Source organism: Pangasianodon hypophthalmus, chromosome 27, assembly GCF_027358585.1.
Source record: "Pangasianodon hypophthalmus isolate fPanHyp1 chromosome 27, fPanHyp1.pri, whole genome shotgun sequence".
NCBI lineage: Eukaryota > Metazoa > Chordata > Actinopteri > Siluriformes > Pangasiidae > Pangasianodon > Pangasianodon hypophthalmus.
This window is the reverse complement of record NC_069736.1, coordinates 10,231,396-10,250,063: the sequence shown is the minus strand read 5'-3', so window position 1 is coordinate 10,250,063 and position 18,668 is coordinate 10,231,396. Positions and strand designations below refer to the sequence as shown.

At 37.3% G+C, this 18,668-nt stretch overlaps 2 protein-coding genes across 6 annotated transcripts; both read right to left on the bottom strand.

Annotated features, from left to right (window-relative positions):
* Window positions 1–2,347: 2,347 nt before the first annotated feature.
* Window positions 2,348–5,048, bottom strand: hspb15 (heat shock protein, alpha-crystallin-related, b15). The gene is made up of 3 exons (XM_026922386.3): window positions 3,316–5,048; window positions 3,095–3,158; window positions 2,348–2,854 (listed from the first exon to the last, which is right to left on the bottom strand). The coding sequence occupies exons 1-3, from the start codon at window positions 3,662–3,664 to the stop codon at window positions 2,710–2,712; spliced, it is 558 nt and encodes a 185-aa protein (XP_026778187.1). The 5' UTR covers window positions 3,665–5,048; the 3' UTR covers window positions 2,348–2,709.
* Window positions 5,049–5,195: 147 nt separating this feature from the next.
* dab2 (DAB adaptor protein 2) lies at window positions 5,196–18,425 on the bottom strand. 5 transcript variants are annotated; one of them, XM_034300646.2, is made up of 16 exons: window positions 18,255–18,425; window positions 14,090–14,360; window positions 13,780–13,919; window positions 13,452–13,550; window positions 13,174–13,305; window positions 12,438–12,521; window positions 11,533–11,556; window positions 11,400–11,450; window positions 11,230–11,292; window positions 11,074–11,097; window positions 9,810–10,451; window positions 8,869–9,007; window positions 7,065–7,703; window positions 6,781–6,989; window positions 6,481–6,575; window positions 5,196–5,546 (listed from the first exon to the last, which is right to left on the bottom strand). In XM_034300646.2, the coding sequence occupies exons 2-15, from the start codon at window positions 14,259–14,261 to the stop codon at window positions 6,507–6,509; spliced, it is 2,487 nt and encodes an 828-aa protein (XP_034156537.2). In that variant the 5' UTR covers window positions 14,262–14,360; window positions 18,255–18,425; the 3' UTR covers window positions 5,196–5,546; window positions 6,481–6,506. The 5 variants fall into 5 exon arrangements, with proteins under 5 accessions (XP_034156537.2, XP_034156538.2, XP_034156539.2 ...); XM_034300647.2 differs by lacking the exon at window positions 18,255–18,425 and adding an exon at window positions 15,122–15,251; XM_034300648.2 differs by lacking the exon at window positions 11,074–11,097 and having other exon boundaries at window positions 18,255–18,424.
* Between the last annotated feature and the right edge of the window lie 243 nt (window positions 18,426–18,668).

Here is an 18,668-nt window from a genome sequence, read left to right as displayed (position 1 = left end):
TGAAGGCTATAAACCATAATTAATGGATATTCAAATTATTAATGAGTTTATCATGTGAGAATTACAGCTCTTTTTGTGGTTACATATTCCTCTCATTTTAGACGCCTAAAAATACTAACGAAAACTGTGTGTCTGTCTGAAGTCTGCACCCCATAGTCTAAATGCAATGCTTTGAGAGCTTTTAGTATTCAAATTAATTATATGCTAAGTGGAATATAGGTCAAGTGATTTATTAATTTGGCTGTTCATTCAGTACATTCTTTGTGATAATATTTCTAACTACTTCATTTCCTAGGAGTGATCCCCATTTCCGAGGACATAAATGGTTAATGTGGGATTGCTGACAGACTATAGCTTCAGATTTGATGGGTGCTGTAAATCTTTTGATCATGTCTCTTGCTCATTCCATACTTGGTGAGAGTGAGACGCCCTGCAGCTGAAAGCGTTCTTAGTATTTCACATCCGTCTCTTTCCACAACTGGCCTTGTCATGTAACTGAAGAGGTTCCTGGCTGTATTTTTGGCAGTTGCATATATCCATATACTTTTATTTATTTATTTGCTCACATAAGGTTTTCATAAATATAATTGTATTCAATATGCATGAGGAGATAATCATTTTCCAATCATGTCATATAATCAGGATACAGTAACTACTACCCAGCCACAGACCTGCTCCTCACATATGGACATGGATATATTTAGATGCCACTGATTGTGGAAGTTGGAATTTATTAACTGGTATATTAATTGAAAGGCATATTAGGCATGCTAGTTTAGAAATAAGAAACATATATCAGATCTAGAATATCTACAATAGATTTTTTTTTTTATTATGAATAGATCTAATGTAAAAGATCTTTAATGATGCTAATGAAGTGGAATTTCGGTGTTATTTTGAAAAATATTTAATAGCGTTCTTACATTACTTCATGGAAATTATCTGCTGTCTAAAAACCTGATTTATTCTCCAGATTCGATTGTGTTTGTTGATACATAGTGTGCTCAGCTCCTCAGGGCAGGAGTGAAAAGACATTTCAAATATTTACCAAAATAGCTGTTGATAATGATTAAGTATGTGTGTAAGGTAAAACCTGGAGCCCACATGTCTGATCATAACAGGTAATATGTAACTTTGTATGGCCTATAGATAGCTTGCCTTTGCATGAATTATTATATGAAATTTGTTTTCATATAAAACAAACATCATATTCATTCACTATTTTATTATGTAAACCAAAGTAACAAACGGGCCACTAACCTGGTGTATATAATAATGTACTGTAGGTCTGATCTGAAATATCATTTAAACTAGTTGCAGTCCATAGTAACATTCTTATCCTTGGAGATACTCAAGACGTCTTCAGGATTGTTAATTTCAGATGGATGTATAATAGATATTATCTTTTAATATTCATATTGTTCTGACTTTGTGCTCAGTCCATTGAATTTTAAATTAAATGACGCTAAGGTTATGATGAAGCTTTTATTTAAGGGTACTGCTGTGCATAAAAGGTAAATTGTGTAGGAATTACAGTCCTTTATAGAGGCACATGAATCTATTACCTTATAGTAGCCCTGTAATTTTCTATTTCTTTTTTTCTATTGCTGTGCATAAAAGGTAAATTGAGTAGGAATTAGTCTTTTAATATAGGTGCATGAATCTATTACCAGTTATTCTGTTGTTTTTTTGTTTTTTTTTTTTTGCTCACTAGATTCTTTGCTGACTGTGCTCAAATAAGCACATGTCCAAATGATCGTCATAGAATGTCTTGGCAGTGCCAAGTGACGTATATAAAATTTAACTACGCTTTTTGATTTATGGAGTTATTTGTGGATCCAGCTTTAAGCTTGGTAGGATCCTGACCCCTGCTGGTCAATGCAATCATGTTTTGCCATGTGCCTGATTGCCATGTGCCTGATTAGCTGCAAAGCTGCTAATCAGATAGGATCAGTATCAGTATAGGGTGCCTTTTGGGATTTTATAACACAGGGTTGACTTTCAGTTGAAGTTAGCAAAGCACTGAATTGTTCAAGATGATCTCATACAGTTTCACAAACATATTTTAATATTCTAAAACTGTATCATGGAACTGAATATTTTACCATATTTTATTTAGTTGACATGTTAAGTTTGACCACATCCAGCTACAAATACAATATGATGAAAATTAGGAAACATAAGTGTAGATACTTAACTGTGTATGCAGCAGTTGTTATCACTCCATCAAAGTAAAAATATGGTGGTTGTGATATTACTGATGTCAAAGAGCAGGAGCTTAAAGAGGCACTACACGGTAATCAGCATGCATGTAACTGATAATGTGAAAATAAAACTGCAAATCACATTTGGAATCGATTTTTATTTAAAATGAAAAATAGATAGATAGCATTAATAATTACTGATACAAAAAGGCACAGTGATAACATTAATAATTAGTCATTTTGTAAGTAGTCCTGTACAAGCAAGAGTGAAAAGAAGTTAACTGTAACTTTATAAGTGCATTGAAATATAAATAATTCTGAACTGCACAATAGCTATTGGAGTGTTTCTTGTGTTAAATCCAAACACCTAATTCAACAACTTCGGATAAAGTTTACTTATGAAAGAAACTGTCTGTTAGCAGTGAATAAAGTAGCATAAAAATAGAATTCACACAATGAAACTTCCAATATTTAAGCAGTAAAAGCCTTACATACATGAAAAAACCTAATGTTTTTCCTTCGTCTGTATCGGGATAACAGTCTCTGTGGGACATCTGTTGGAAGAGGCGCCAATAGGTACTTCAACTAAGAGAACCCCTTCTGGAGAAAGCGAAGAGCTCATCTTTTGCAGATCAACTTCTGCAGGCAGCCTGGCACATGAAAAACAAGATAATCAAGCTATGATCCTGACAGACAAAATAATGTGAGCTCTATGAAAATGCTAATACCACATATATAATGCTACATATTTTATTTTTATAAATCTGTATATTTTTGTGTTTCCTTTCCTCAGTGCAAATAGAATTGTTAGAATCAGGCACTGTCAAGTAACCATTAACCATTCAGCTGCTTCGATAGGAAATGAAATATAAGTATATATTTAGTCTTACTTGTACTTCCTTGAAAAACTCCTGGAAATGGTCCCATGGTCATTATGTCTTTCCTCATGTTTACCTTTGAATAAAAATATGAATATAAATCCTGAACTATCCTGAACTATTCTAAGCATTGAAGTCAATTTATTGAATAACAGTCCATGTGCATGCATATTCATTAAAAACTCCAGAAAGCCTTCAGGATTTCTTGAAAAGGTGAAGAGTACATGACATACCTGCTATTTCTAAGTAGCCCTCGTTGATTTTGACACCAATTTCCTCTGGACAAAAATGGCTGACATCTAAAGAGATGCTCCAGGTCTTACTGTCACATTTGACATGAAATTTTTGTTGTCCATCTCTGGCTGAAGGTGAGACTTCTGGACAAACAGGAGTTACCAAGGGAAATGACAGAAATCCGGGCCAGGAAGAGGTTTCCAGTGTTTTCCTGGCTGTGTTTAACCAGCTATCGTCATCTGGATCGAAGAAAAATGGTGCTCCTGTGCACTGCTCTAAAATACTTGACTTCGGCCAGTCCTGGAGAGGATCCCAGCTACCGTTCCGATTGAATAGAAGACGAGGCATTTTAAAATCAGCCGGACAAATCTGTTGTTTTAATCAGATTTTACAATATATCTAGCTCTGTAGCACAAAGTTAATATAATGCTTTTCATAGGGTTAAGACCCTGTATAAACTTTTTTCCATAACATGCTCTTTTTATACTGTGGCTGCCTGTTTTGCTCTGTCAAACACTTCTAAGTCCCAAGCGTCAACAAAAGGGTGAGGTAAAGCTTTCACTATGATGCTACAGTCTGACATACCCACAGCGACGCAATCCTCCCCATATTAATAGCTCTGAAGGGATAATGGCAAATTCTTGGCAGATGACAGTGGGTACACTGGTGATGGTGTTCTCTCAATGGCCTCTGTAATCTAGTCACATCTCAGTGCTCTTTACCTCACTGTAGTAACTGCAAGCTTCCCTAGCTGGCTGGGAATAGTATGTGCCCTTCATCATTGAGAGAGAATTCAGTTCCCTTGTAAACAACATTAAGAGCCAAAACACAGGCTGCATAGAAAATACTAAGATTAAACATTTAACACAAGCATCAATTAATGTTGCTAAGGACCTTATTTTGATTCAAAGATTAATACCTTTGGAGCAATATAGTACACTTTTATATGTACACTAAAAAAAGGGTGCTTTCAAATATGATGAGAAATCAATTCGGATTGGTGAGATGGTGCTGATTAAATTTCTATAACAGCTCTGACAACAGTGCCAGCTGCAAAGAACAGCACAGGATTATATTCATGCACTCATTCTAATATGATATTTTGATAGCTTATTCATATACTTGGATAATAATCTAAGATAAATTAATAAAAATATTTTTTTTTTTTAAATGCTGTTATTTGACAAAACAATTGTTGACATGGTGGGATGTTTAGCATGTGGAAGGATTCACAGTGTCCCCAAAAAAATTTTTAAAAAAAACCACTTACTATAATAGTAAGTTTTCCATCATGGGAAAGTCTTCATTACATGACTTGATATGTGCATTGCAGTTTCTCTGTAACATGACAAACTATTCTGACCCTTTAACTTCAAGAAAGAAAAAGAAAGAGACTGGTGAGGGAATGAGTGTTTAAGGCTACTTTAACAGAAGTGATAACAGGAACCTGTTTTCCAAATGTTCCATAATATTTAATGTAACAAGCTGATAAAAATGTTTAGTCATTTAAGATTTAAAAAAAAAAAAAAAAAAAAAAAGCTATTCACTGGCAAAAAAAACTATTCATTGGCAAATTGCTGTCATAGAAGAAGAACACTACTTCAAGGGCATGCTGTTATTAGAAAATTGATTATTTTGCTACAAAGCATGCCCTAATACATTTTATTCTTTACTTCTTATTTATGCATCATCAAGCAGACCTAGTGCCACAATGCATTTATTTCTCTAAAAGTATTAAAGTCAATGTTCTTTTGAAAAGCAGCAGATGTGCTGAAACAAAGTCATTGTGTAACTATTTTAATAAACTAACAGTAAAAGTAAAATGTTCAATAAAATTGCATTTGAATGTTCAAAAAAAAAAGGAAACAGAAGACAGGCATCATTTCATGCTTTCTTTAATTCCAGACAAATATCACACCTCGCATTGTCCAGAAAATATTTGAAAACCCTCAACACAGTAGACCTATGCCATTTTACCTCACTCCTTCTCTCATCACCCCAAAGTAATACTCAGAGCCCACATTCAATTTGTATTTTCTTCAAGTGATTGTAACACTGGGAAATGGAGCCAGTCAATTTAGTAAGGGATAAACCAACCTGAGATCAGATACAAAAAACAAACAGGAGAAACATGCAAGACAGTGTGGACAGTGGAGTGCAGACTAAAGGAAGGAGTTTACACTGTGCAACACTCCAGATGGTTTCCCCACTTTCTGTATAAAAGAAGAAACTGAAATAGAGAAAAAAAAAACAGGGTAATTAACACAGGTGAAGCACACTAATAATAAACTATAATCTTCAGTGACATTGTAAACCTCAAAAAGAACACTCCTAACATCTACACTATATGGCCAAAAGCTTTTCGAACATCACACTCCAGATTTAGTCCCTTTTTGCCCTTATAATAACCTCCACTCTTCAGGGAAGGGTTTTCCCTAGATTTTGGAGTGTGGCTGTAGGGATTTACCCAATCAGCTACAAGAGCATTAGTGAGGTCAGTCACTGATGTCAGCTGAGGGGCCTTGGGGTGCAGTCAGCGTTCCAGTTCATCCTGAAGGTGTTCAGTGGGGTTGAGGTCAGGGCTCTGCGCAGAACACCCAAGCTCTTTCACTCCGACCTTGGCAAACCATGTCTTCCTGGACCTGGCACCCTGGGAAACCGTAATGCTACAGCATACAAAGATATACTATACAATTGTGTGCTTCCAAACTGTTAACAGTTTAGGGAAGGGTGTAATGGTCAGGTGTTCCCAAACTTTTGGCCATACAGTATATTTACAGAAATTTACAGAAATTCAAACAATAATTAAAAAAGGTTTGTCCATCATTGAACCAACATAAATTATTATTGCCACCCCAAGATCAACTACAGCAATTAACTGACTGTAGAAGTTAGCATGTTGAAAATTGTCCATACAAGGCTGAGGATTTGTGATAAGAAATAAATTTATTAAGCTGTCTAAGGTAAGCCTATTAAAGAATATCCACCACACAGGTCTTTTGAATTAGCTGATCTGTAGAGTGGATTTGACAGGTTCATTTCCACTTGTCTGTTAGCATCTATAACATGCAGTCTTCATTAACACCTCCTGAGCTGCTCAAAATGCCAGACAACTTTTGGCTTATTGGTCTGCTGTCCCAACTCTTAATATGAGAGTTACATACCTCAACAATGCAGGATTTGAAAAAGCTTAGGCAAAAGGATTTCCTCCAAAAGGGTCTACAAAAGTATCAGCATTGGTCTGTGTAGCTGGACCACTCTGCAAAAGAAAGATTACAATAATACATAACTACTTGAGTAACTGTCTTGTTACACAAAGTCAACAGTCCATTCAACAAACTTAATGATCTTTAAAACATTACCTTTAAATATTCAACAATTTATCTCTGATTTAACTACATCTGTTGCTTATAATCACTTAAGTGAGATATTTGCTTATTTGACATAGTACTGTATCCATTTACTGTAGTTGCAGGTGGTGCTAAAAAGCTGCTTCCAAAAGTGTCATCAAAAAGACTGGCAGCTGGTAAAGGATCTGGGCCTGATGGGATTGAAGCTGGATTAGGAGTGAAAGCAGCATCTAGGAGCTCTCCTGCTGAGGAAGGGGTCAAGCTTGGAGCCAGAGCTGGGGCAGTAATTGTAGAGGCCTGCTGAACTGCAGGTTTAGGAAGCTCTGAAAATAACAACACACATTTAGTGTAGTTCTATCATATTTTATAAGCATGTCAAATTATGTCCAGGTTATTACCAATGGGTTTCGCAGAGAGCTGGCTGATGTCAAAGTCATCATGGTCAGCTGCTTCCTGGGCTACACCAACTTTGTTGGAAAAGTACTGTTCAAAAGTGCCATTGGTGTTTTGGCCTGACGGGGGGGCACTTCCAGGTTTTGCCATCTGGAAATTTTTGAACATATCCTTCCCGGTTTTTTGTTCCTTCCCACCGAGGGGGTCCAAAGCCGTAAAAGCATTTTTAACAACAGGTACCTCTTCTTTTGCAGGGGGCGGCCGACGAGGCAGAGGAGGGGCACCTGAAGATGGCTGCCCTGTTATTCTTCCAGGAGGAGCCATCATGGGAGGAAATGCACTAGGCTGAAAGGGGTTGGACACAGTGCCAGATTGGGGCCAGGCAGTCATGGCTGCTGTGGTTGCTGGTTGGCCCCAAGCTTGAGGGGCAGCTGGAGTGCCAAAAGAAGAGGGCATCTGTTGTCCCCACTGAGGTACTGGTGTTCCCCCAAACGCACAGGGCTGGTTAAGAGAATTTAGTGGTGCACCTTGGACCGGTACTTGGGGGCCAGAGACTTGGGGAGGAAACAGTGACAGGGCTGGTTGGCCCCATGGACCTGCTGTAGGAGCTTGAGGAACAGATGGTGGTCCCAATGACATTGATGCTAAAATGCAGTAAGGGAACAATGTTTAAAATAACATATGGTCCCAAATAAGTATGAAATTTTTTATATACTGCAATATCACCACTACCACCACAATGATAATATTTATGCAGATGATGACAGTGAAAACAGTGGCTTTTTTTTGTGGAGGACATTTTGCTGGCATGGTTTAGGTCCACTTGTCCCCTTAGAGGAAAGGTCACTGCGAATCAGTACAAAGCTATTCTGACAGATCACCTTTATCCTATCACGAAACATTTCTATCTGGAGAGGAGTGGCCTCTTCCAGGGTGAAAATGTCCCCATGCACAGGGCAAAAGGGCACACTGAATGATTTAATGAGTATGAAAATGGTGTAAATCACATGCTATGGCCTTCACAGTCACCAGAAGTATTTAGAGATTTTGATCCAATGTGTTAGAAAGCACTCTCCACTACCAACATCTAAACACCAGTTGAGTAAATATCTTTTGGAAGAATGGTGTTCATTCCTTCAGTACAATTCCAAACACTCTGTTCCAAGGCATACTGAAGCTGTTCTGGAAGTTTGTAGTGATCAAACACCTTACTAAGTCACTTAATGTTGGTTTTTCATTTGTCACCCAACTGTATGTACCAAGATGTATACACCAAGCATCAGTTCAGTCAACTTAAAGCTTCAGTGCAGACTGTAAATAAAGTGGGTTCTTTAACTCCACTGCAATTATTTCTACTGGCTGGAATTCCATAATGATCTCAGACCCAGAAATTTCACTTCAGTACTGAGTGGCATGGTAATACATGAATATTACAAATGTGAGCAACTTACAGTTGAGTGGAAAAGTTGCAAAACATTCCTTAAAATTATGCATCCAACAAGACCTTCAATTTTTTTGTGTTAATAAAGTATTAATCAAGTATTTTTCTAGTCTAGTGGTTGTTCTGGATTTATGCATACTTCTATAGCACTTTTTTATTCCAGTACTAATGAATTTATATCTTATGTTGGTTTAATTTATAAATTATGGTTTTGCTGTTGGTAATAATTATTCTCATTGAGAGCATTAAGACCAATTTCAAGTCCACCTTGGTGTCATTACTCTAGTAAAGTGCCACTTGCATTCAGAAAATGAAAAACAGTATATCTTGTTAGACTGACTGCTAAAAAACTAGAAGTGGTCACTAACCAAGAGCAGCTGTGGAGTTGGTGGTTGTAGGGTTGAACAAATCTGCTGGAATAGAGGAGCTGGACTGAGCAGTGTATGGACCCTCACCCTGAGCTGGCGATGCAAATATATTGGCCCCAAACATTTCATTTCCAGGAGACTACAGAAGGAGCAAATTATCACTCACATACATAGACTCCCCACATGTTTCAAGTAAAAAAAATATTTGAAATAAAAATAAATAAATAAATAAATAGATAGATAGATGTATTGGCATAGCTTCCATACAAATTTTTTTGTAGAAAGAACCTTTTAAAAGCAAATTAGATTTATATGTATACAGACAGCACATTGAAATTATACATATTAATACACTCAACCGTGGTCATCAAAAAGCTCTTTAACCAGCAAGAATTTCAATGTTTCAACCCTCTTATGAAGAAGTCTATCAAATACTGCTTTCTCCTGGCCAGGGTCACGAGGGATCCCAATTACACTGGGCACTACATGCACACACATTCACACACTCATTTACACCTAGGGACAATTTAACATAGCCAATCCACCTACTAGCCTGTTTTTGGGAGGTAGGAGGAAACAAAGACCCAGGAGGAAACGCATGCGGACATGGGGGAAATATGCAAAACTCTGTACAGATACTACTTCAAGCTCAGGATCGAACCATGATACAGCAATGCTACCCACTGCTACAACTGTTCTTTACTGGACTACGTATATTTTCTTTAAATTAAAAACAAGCAGGAATATTAGGAAAAGGAGCCTCTAGCTCCAATAAAAAGCTTATTAATGACCACAGATTAGCATGCAAAAATATTCCCACCATCATGGGTTTTGAAATCAACTGCAACCGCTACAAAGGACCTGTGAAACACCACCCATCACCAAAAACTTTTGCCAGCTAATTTATAGTGTGCGAAAAAAGAAAAGCTTTAAACGTTCACCTTCTGTCTCCTCTGTACACGGCCACACTTAGAGCTTGGTGGTGGGGGACAAAGGGCTATCACCCCTCCATTTTGCACAATAGGTGGCACAGTTTCACTTTTACATAGGGGTGGAGATTGAAACATAGGAAGCAAAGAGTTGCTGAGACCATTACTCAGTGAAGAAGGGGTTTGGGGCGGATGAAGGCTTGTTTGATTAAGTATGTCGGAAAAAGGAGGGGTCTGATTTGTTCCACCATTCAGCTCCCTTAAAGGAAACTCAAGTGGTTGATTGATGCCTTTCTGTGGGTACTGGCTATCAAACAGTCCATTAAAAAAGTGACTGCTGGATGCAGAGTCACCACTCAGGCTGTTTTGCCCAACTGGTCCTTTCAAGAGGCAGTCAGCAAGAACTGATACACAATTGGATGACAACGGTGAATCAGTAGAAATGGAGTCAAACTGGCCACTAAGTGGAGCAAAGGGATCATTATTGAATGGGACTGGACTAGGATTGAAGAATATATCTAACGAGGAAGCAACAGGGGCATCACTGGGTGTGTTGCAAGGAACTGTTGGATAGGAGATGAAAGGATTGCCTTTAAGGTGGTTCTGATTGGCGTCAATCACAGAAGCAAGCTCCAGCAAAAAAACATTGTCCAGCTAATTTTGAAGGAGGAAAGAAGAATTGGAAAATAGAAGATAAGCCAAGAGTATGAAAAGAAAACAAAAGTGCAAAAGAAAAGAGAAAATCATTGGTTAGTCATCCATGTTTTAGTAATTGGTTAGGTAAAAATCAAATGGGTTGTGTAGTGATGCACAGTATCACAGCTAAAGCAATAAATATGGAACTTCAAATATACTTTGTGAAATGGTCCAGAACTGCAAAGTGGCTAATCTTTTAATATTTCCTTTTTGAGACGTTCCATTCAAGTATACAGTATATTCATAACCTAACCTTGTTAAGTTGTAAATCTGGCATATATCAGAACTTTTAAAACTCTTAATGACAGGAGGGTAAAATGGCCAACATGCCATAAATGTAGATCAAACCTACATCTGAAGCACAATATTAAATAATAAAAGTGTTTTCACATGCTTCATTTTAGTACTAGCCTTTACAGTCTGCCACATCACTATAAATGCTTATGATTTGCATGGAAAGATAAAAAGGAATAATAGAACTTCTTGAAAGATAAGAGGTAAAAGATAAAAGAGCATAAAGCTTTAATACGCAGCTTTGCATTACATCTGCTGATTATACACTAATCAAGAAATGATTTACCCCTGTGTGATTTGTCCAAGCATCCTGATTATAAAAAAATGTGGAGAAAGGAAAATGTCAGTACAAGCTCATAAACCTTGTACACAGACATCAACAGGTCTAAGAGCACAGTGTGGATCCTTCAGTGAGTACTAATGAGGAATAACCATGTATTACCGTGGGAGAGTTGATATCTGGGGGTGTGGACATGTCTCCAAAAAGGTCCATCTGTTCCACAGTCTGTATGCAGAGAGCCACAATGAATTCCTCATCCTTTTAAATAGACATTGTGGTGTATTCATTTATTCTGAATAAAGTTCACTGTTGAATAATTTTAGAAATCTTACTTTTACTGTCTTCACCTGACCATCCAGACTGAGCAAAGCATCACTTCCATTCTTTAAACAGAGAGAAATTACAGCCTGTCAAATACCAACGCATTGGAATTCTAACCACTTAAAAGAAATGTACAATACCTACCTCAACAACAGTACTGGTCTCATCCTAAAACAAAGAATGAAAGAAAAAGTATTGTGAGCAAGATTTTCAGAAGGGAAAAGGATGCAAAAAGACATGCATTTTAATTAAAAGCACATTATTTTTGCAAATAACCTCTAGAGTGCAATATAACCACATTTTTAACATGTTTTAAATCTTTAAGCCAACGTTATTTTACTGTTCAGTACTGGCTACATTGATAGCGGACGTCATTCAAAGAAAGAAAAATTACATGCAAACTTTCACTCTAAAAACAAGGCCAGCAAGTTCTACCACACGTAACAATGTTGCCATGGGGTCATGTTTATCTGCTGAACAGTGAAATTAAAAAATTCTCACCCGTCACCACCATGAGACCGGTGGCTTTGCCATAGGTTATGCTAGACTATTAAAGTCTCTGGATTGTGTGAACATATAAGCTGGCCATTAGGTTAACATGGCAACAAGCCATGAAGTAGAGGTTCTAAAGCTCTAAAGATTAAACAGAGTTGTTTGTATTGTTGTATTCATCAAAAGGATCAAACTGTATGTGTTGATTTATTTATTTATTTTTCACTGCAGAGACATTTTGAAATCTCACCCCAGGACAAAGCTAAATCAAATGGGTAATCTGAATGTAAAAGGAAAAAGAGCCAGGGCTATTTAGTAATGTTTGTTACACTATAGCAGACAAGTCCTTCACCTTTTTAAGAGAGTTATAAATATGCAGACAGGGGAGAGGGGGGAAAAAAGAAAAAAAAAACAGCTGACAAGTCCTGCGCTACAAAAAGGGTAGAAAAATATAATATACATAGAATATACTCTAGGAATTTATCCTGAAAAAAAAATAAATAAATAAGTTGTGCAGCTGCTATACACATTTCCTGCCAGTTTCGAGAAGCTGTTACCTTCTGTGTAGCTTCAGCTTCTTTCTTCCTTGTGTTGAAGATCACCTGGAATAGATCTTTCAGATCCATGACCAGTGGTTGTGCCTGAAGGGTTGAAGAAAAGAAGCAAGAGATACATCTTAATGGGTGTTTTAATAAAAATATAAAAAGGTATAGCTTGGGAATTATAAAAAAATTGTTTATTCCTTAACTAGATTGTAGGTGATCAGCCGCAGATCATTTTTGCTTCTTTAATTTTCCCACTAGAATAAAGTTGCTAATAAGTAAGGGACGTTTATAGTTACAAGCTTAGCATCACCTCAAAAGGCATTATTTGTATACAAGTAGCAGATTTTTTTTTTTAATTAACAATCAAATTGGAACAATACAGCGTTGTAACTTCGAGTCACACCTCCTACTGGAGTTTAATGCTTGCATTGGGGAAAATGTGATTTCTGCTCCAAGCCAAGAATGTGTCATACAAGATAAAAACCACATAAGCACATCTATTAGAGATTTTAAAAGTCAATGCGGTTTGATCCAAGTGTGAAGATATCCTTTAGTTTTAATATTAACCTTATAGTTCTGGTGCAACACTAAAACCCAAACCGAATACCTCTGAGGAAATTGGGACTAATGTGTATATTTAAATTTTGCCCAAACTTTTATTTAAAGCCCACATTCCACTATAGAGATTGAACAAATATCCTTAAAAGAAAATCAGGAAATTGCTTATGGGCCATGAAACAGCAGAAACCTGCTGAATTGTCTTGATGGCAAAGAACTGATGTTGGCCCTCTGCCCCACACACATATCCAAACGCCCGATTATCTGTGATGTCACGTGCAATGAAGGAGATCTTATTCACTGCATGCTCATGTTCAATCACCTGCAGGAGGAGGGAAAAAAAAAAAAAAAAAAAAAAAAAAAAAAAAAAAAAAAAGCAACAGGAGACATCACATTAAAGTACAAGTGTGGATATCAGGATATTGGAAACAAATGAGTGATTAAGAAAATCACGATTGTGTTTCTTACACCAGTCTTTTCATCAATTATCTTAATTCCCTCTAGAGAGATGTTCACCAAGATTCTTTGCTTGTGTTTGCCTTGGGAACGAGCAGCTACAGCCATGCCCTACACAAACACACACACACACACACGACTCAGAAACCGCAACACCACAGAAGTGCTACATATACCAATTACACCAACGTTCACTTTATTAAGTGAAGGGTTAAAAAGGTCCATGTGAACAATACTGATCTGGAAAGCAGAGTTGTTGGCTTTTGGATGCCATGTCTCAATTCTGAATCTGTAAATTATAGGGCAAGAATTTTTGAGGTCAGCCATTTTGGATCTGTACCTTCAGTTTCATCATGGAGTCCTGACTCATTTTGTCCCCTCTGGCTTCAGGCACATCATCAATGCCAATCAGTTTGGCCTTATATCTAACACCATCACCTTGAAACCTGGCCAGCAGGTACTCATCTGTCTTCTCTGGAGCTGAGGAGGGAAAGATCAAAGGAAAGACAATAATGCAGATGGAGTGAAAAAAACAAATATTTATGGTGAGAATTCAGTCACCCAGATGAGTGCCTCCGTTCCACAGAGAGCTTTATAAAACTTATATAAAGCTGAAGAGACTCCTGGCTGAGATATCAAAAGAAGTGTACCTCTCTTCTTCTCTCTTGAGAAAAATTTGCTTGTGGTTGGTGTTGAAGCTGCAGTTGTGGCTGTAGGGTTTTCAGCTACCACTGTGCTGGTCTCACTGGCAACAGCAGGCAGTGTGGGCTCAGCAGTGGGTCCTGCAGGGGCTACAGGCGCAAACTGTACTTCTGTTGACATGGTAGGGGCACCTCAGGGCAAGGAAGAAGAAAGCCTCCTCAAAACAAGGGAACACGTGTAGTTAGGCTGTTCAGCAACCACACATCCTCAGCACTGGGCCTAGAGGAGCAGAAAAAAATTATTATAGTAGTAGTAGTTAATTATAGTAGTGTATGTAGTAGTGTGAAAAGAACAAAGCTAAATGCATGACAAATGTGAGATCTTTCCCTTTTTTGTGCACTTTCACATCAATATGAACAGTGTTGAGTAATCTAACACTTTTTTAAAAAAAAAAAAAAAAAAAAAAAAAAAAAAAAAACCTCTTTGCAGCACTTGTTGCACTTAGCAATGGGTCAGTGTGAGCATGAACTTGGGCGGTTCATGCTCTTATTTCTAGAGTCAGCAAGAAAAGGTTTCCTGCTTTGCAAAGGAAGAAAAAACACAAATGTGATTTCAGAGTCAAAGAATAGATGTATGGAAAAGCTGACAGAGTCTCTTCCTTTTTAACCCTTTATAAACAGCACAACCGCAAAGGCCTTCCACAGAAGTTCAACAAAACATCAACACACGGAGACCCTTTTAATACCTTTCAATACCAATTTGACCTTTACCGACCTAAAAACACATTTAGACAGGAGCCAGGTGAGTATGAAATCATGAATATCGTTAAACACTTTTTCTATTGATTTTTAAAAAGAAATAACACAATTTCCAGCTACAATGGAGCAAATCATAAGAAATGAAACTCTACTCAGTTAAGCCTCAACAAACCATGTAAGGACTAGTAATCTATAATATATTCTAGTAATATATACATATAATCAAACACCCATCTAACTTAGTAACTGTGTTAGAAGGGGAAAAAAGCCTTAGAGACCTACCTTTAGATGATGTGCTTGGCTGTTGACTGTGTACTGAGAAGTGCTAAGAATTTCATGGTCAAAGGTTGGCCATGATCAAAGGTTGCCCAATTAAATCCAGTTAATCTTATTCCAACTGCTTGTCTTATGATTCTCAGCCTCATCAAAAGCAGTCTATTGACAGTCACTAGCTGATGACAGTTAATTTGCATTTACATTCACCTTCCTCCTGGCATATCTTCCTGCCAGACTTCTACACTGGGCTATGAATTGGTCTGGGATAATGACTTTGTATACAATTTTGTACACATTGCATGTGAAGTATGTACTTCAACTGATCATTACAGGCAACATAAGGAGCAAGCAATAACGGGCAAACTCATATACACAGGTCCATATCTATAATTACCTGAACATGTCTAAATCTTGTGACGTTCATTTGCTGTGGTTTTAACATTAACCCAGGCTTCTGCTCCATCACATGAGTATCATCACTCTTCAGGGTCATGCTAACTAGGGAATTTATGTTAACATTAACTTTAGGAGGAAATAGCCGGACACTTCACATCAGCTCTATACAATCAGAGCTTGTTGTTATTTATATCCCTAATAACTGTATACCAAATATTACTACAAAACATGTTCACAGACAGAGTTATTCCAGCCTGACCAGAATGAGAAACATCCTTTACTTGTGATAAGCAAGACATTTCACTTAGAATTTCACTATTTCTCTCTGTCTTCTTCAAAACTGTGAACACAGCAAGTTGTTATCAGAAGAGGAAAACAGTAGCAAGATTACAAACAGTAGCAGGATTACCTTTAGCTGTTAACACATAGCAGTGCTGAACCGACAATACAAGCGCATACGACAATTTCTTTCACAGTCAGGCACAAAAACATACTTAAAACTGTATTTTTTGTTAGACATTAAAGCAGCAATTGATTAAGTAGAGCAAAAAATATTTTATCATGCCAAAAATATATTGTTCTTGCAGTGCTGCAAGTTACACTGAAAAGCCTAAAAATATTTATTTCAAAGTAACAAGCATCAGGTTACAGCTTTAGGTGCTACTTCAGTGCTCCTGTAATGTGGATTTGACCTGCATTTGCACTCCACTTGCAACCAGATTAATCCACAATTGATGTTAGCAACCATACCTCAACATTACATATTTTTCTGGGTGGACTGAGTATCAGAGAGATCTTTAAATTCCCAAAATAAAATATGAAATGTATTGAATTATATTAATGAAAATTATATTATGAAAATATTTTTGAAATAAATATAAAGTGGGTCACCAGCCAATTGTGTGTGAAATACAAACCACTCTAAATCACAGTAGGTGTGCATTTCCAATAGGCATAAATAAAATCCTCAAGAACATTTTTTTTTTTTTTTTTTTTTTTTTTAAACAATGTACCCATTAGAATGCACAACATTTGCTTATCCACACGTCTGTGTCTTATATTAGTATTTCAGCATTATGCTATGAGCTCCTGCTGTTTGTAGATTTATATACTACATATACTTGCTCTGTATTTAGTGTGCTACACTGTTTTCACCAGAACTGTAGTTTCTACACTTGCTTTTCTGTTTGTACTTTAGTCATGAATGATATGCTCAACATTTTATCCCACTATAATCATGTACAGTATATTGATGGGACAATAATAATCTATTTTTCTAACCAGTTGGCAGCACAGAAAAGATCTGCGTGTATTTGGCTTGGCTCATCATTCTGGCTGTTCAGTAACAGAGATGAATGATGTGTATCAGTTGAGTTCCATTAAATTGCAGCAGTCAGCAAAAGTTTAAGGTGCTCATAAAACCACCCCACAGTTCTGCATCAGCAGGCTAAAAAGAAATGTTTACCTGAGAAGGTTACATGTTAACTGATTTATCAATGCTGAAATTGCTGCTGCCATCATTTCTACCAATGGTGAGTATGTAAGACGTGTTTTAGAAGTATAGATAAAGTAGCAGGGAAGACAGAGTAAAGCTTCCAAATGGGATTGTACTTTAATCATTTTTTTACTTTATAGAAATGAGTGCTATCCAAGACCACAGCATATTTTTGGAGCCAGTAAGACAGAAAAGCCACGTTGAGAAGAACCCAGAAAGCTACTTGTTACATCGCTACTGCAAGAAGTTAAAACACTGAGCACATAAACTGGAGAGAAATGCAATCAGTGAAATGTACTTAATTATCTTGATGCTACTGTAAGAGGTAAATTGAACTAAACAGCATCAGTAGATAATTGAATAAGAATGAATAAGAACATGAAGTCATATTTCCACATTTAATTTATAAGCTTTTGCACAGAAGTCGATTTTATTATCTCAAAACTCAAATGAAAACTAGTCAAATATAATATCCCTGGACAAGTGGAACAAAAATCTACATTGCATAATATACAGAACAAAGGGGGAAACAACACACTGCCACTAAAACAGTTTCTGAGGACAAATTAGACTCAGTATCAGATGTGGAGAGGCGGCTCATGTAAAGCAGGCTGCTGATGACAGGATATCCTGCAAATCACAATCCCCAAGCAGCAGCACAATCAAAACTTTTAGAGGTTTGAAAATCTTTCATTCATTTTTTTTATAAAATGGGAGATAAAACTATATATCATGACTATCTTCCTAAAGTCAAATGATCAACAGGCTATTTGAGTGAGCCAGTAGCTCAGATTAATTAACTTCATTTAGAGGCAAGTTTCCACGTGACCATAAGACACACTCCTGTGCACGAGACTGTAATATTCTCCACTGAGCAGTAGTTCCTCTAGTCTTACTCCACATTTAAGTGCACATTTTATCTTCATCGAGTAGCTTCAGGGATATTAATGAGCTGCTGAGTGGAGTCAGGTGAGCTCCAACAGGAAGACACGACATGTCACGGAAAAAGCGCAGGACAGAGATACACCGAGCTAAAGCTTACTGAGCTCGCGCGAGTAAACAAACAAACAAACAAGGAAGGAAGGTTGAAATGTGGCTCATTTAAAGCACTCGGAACCCCTTTAAATCACTCATGGTGAACTGTGTGGCACTGCAAAAGTTTTGTTTAGCAAACTTCAGTATAATAATGTTAATAAAATATAATACACGGTTACAGAGATGTGAGTGAGATACTGCAGCACCGTTTACCTGTGGAGTTTTAGGCGTCGCTTCCATATAAAACTGATGATAGTGGATGGCTGCTACACAGACCCAGATGGAATAAGTGCTGGTGTGAGGCTCAAACCCGCAGAATGGCCAGCTTCCACAGAGCAGGAGTCTTTACCCAACTGGCCCCAGCTGCAGCTCGGCGGCTGGGAAGCGGCCCCGCCCCCTCCAGGTGTCGCGCTTATAGAGCTGCAGGAGGGCTGGCTGGAGGGTTGCCAGATTTGGACTAAATGTATCAGATTGGATTGAAAGTTTTTCTGAAGAAAAAAAAAAAAGCTTTCTATGATCAATTTTAAACCGTTAGAAATTCTATACATAACTAGTAGTCTAAATTATAGGCTATCAGCGAGCTCAATTACACAGTCGTTTTACGTGAGTACAAGATATGCTACAGTC

What these genes read in the sequence shown, in the direction of transcription:
- hspb15 (XM_026922386.3), bottom strand. Translation starts at nt 3,664, where the DNA reads ATGCCTCGTCTTCTATTCAATCGGAACGGTAGCTGGGATCCTCTCCAG. An exon ending in GGGCTACTTAGAAATAGCAG is followed by an intron (nt 3,159 to 3,315) that starts GTATGTCATGTA and finishes TTTTATTCAAAG; the next exon opens with GTAAACATGAGGAAAGACAT. An exon ending in AGTTTTTCAAGGAAGTACAA is followed by an intron (nt 2,855 to 3,094) that starts GTAAGACTAAAT and finishes TTCATGTGCCAG; the next exon opens with GCTGCCTGCAGAAGTTGATC.
- dab2 (XM_034300646.2), bottom strand. Translation starts at nt 14,261, where the DNA reads ATGTCAACAGAAGTACAGTTTGCGCCTGTAGCCCCTGCAGGACCCACT. An exon ending in GTCAGGTGAAGACAGTAAAA is followed by an intron (nt 11,293 to 11,399) that starts GTAAGATTTCTA and finishes CTCTGCATACAG; the next exon opens with ACTGTGGAACAGATGGACCT. An exon ending in GTGTACAGAGGAGACAGAAG is followed by an intron (nt 9,008 to 9,809) that starts GTGAACGTTTAA and finishes CTCCTTCTGTAG; the next exon opens with TCTCCTGGAAATGAAATGTT.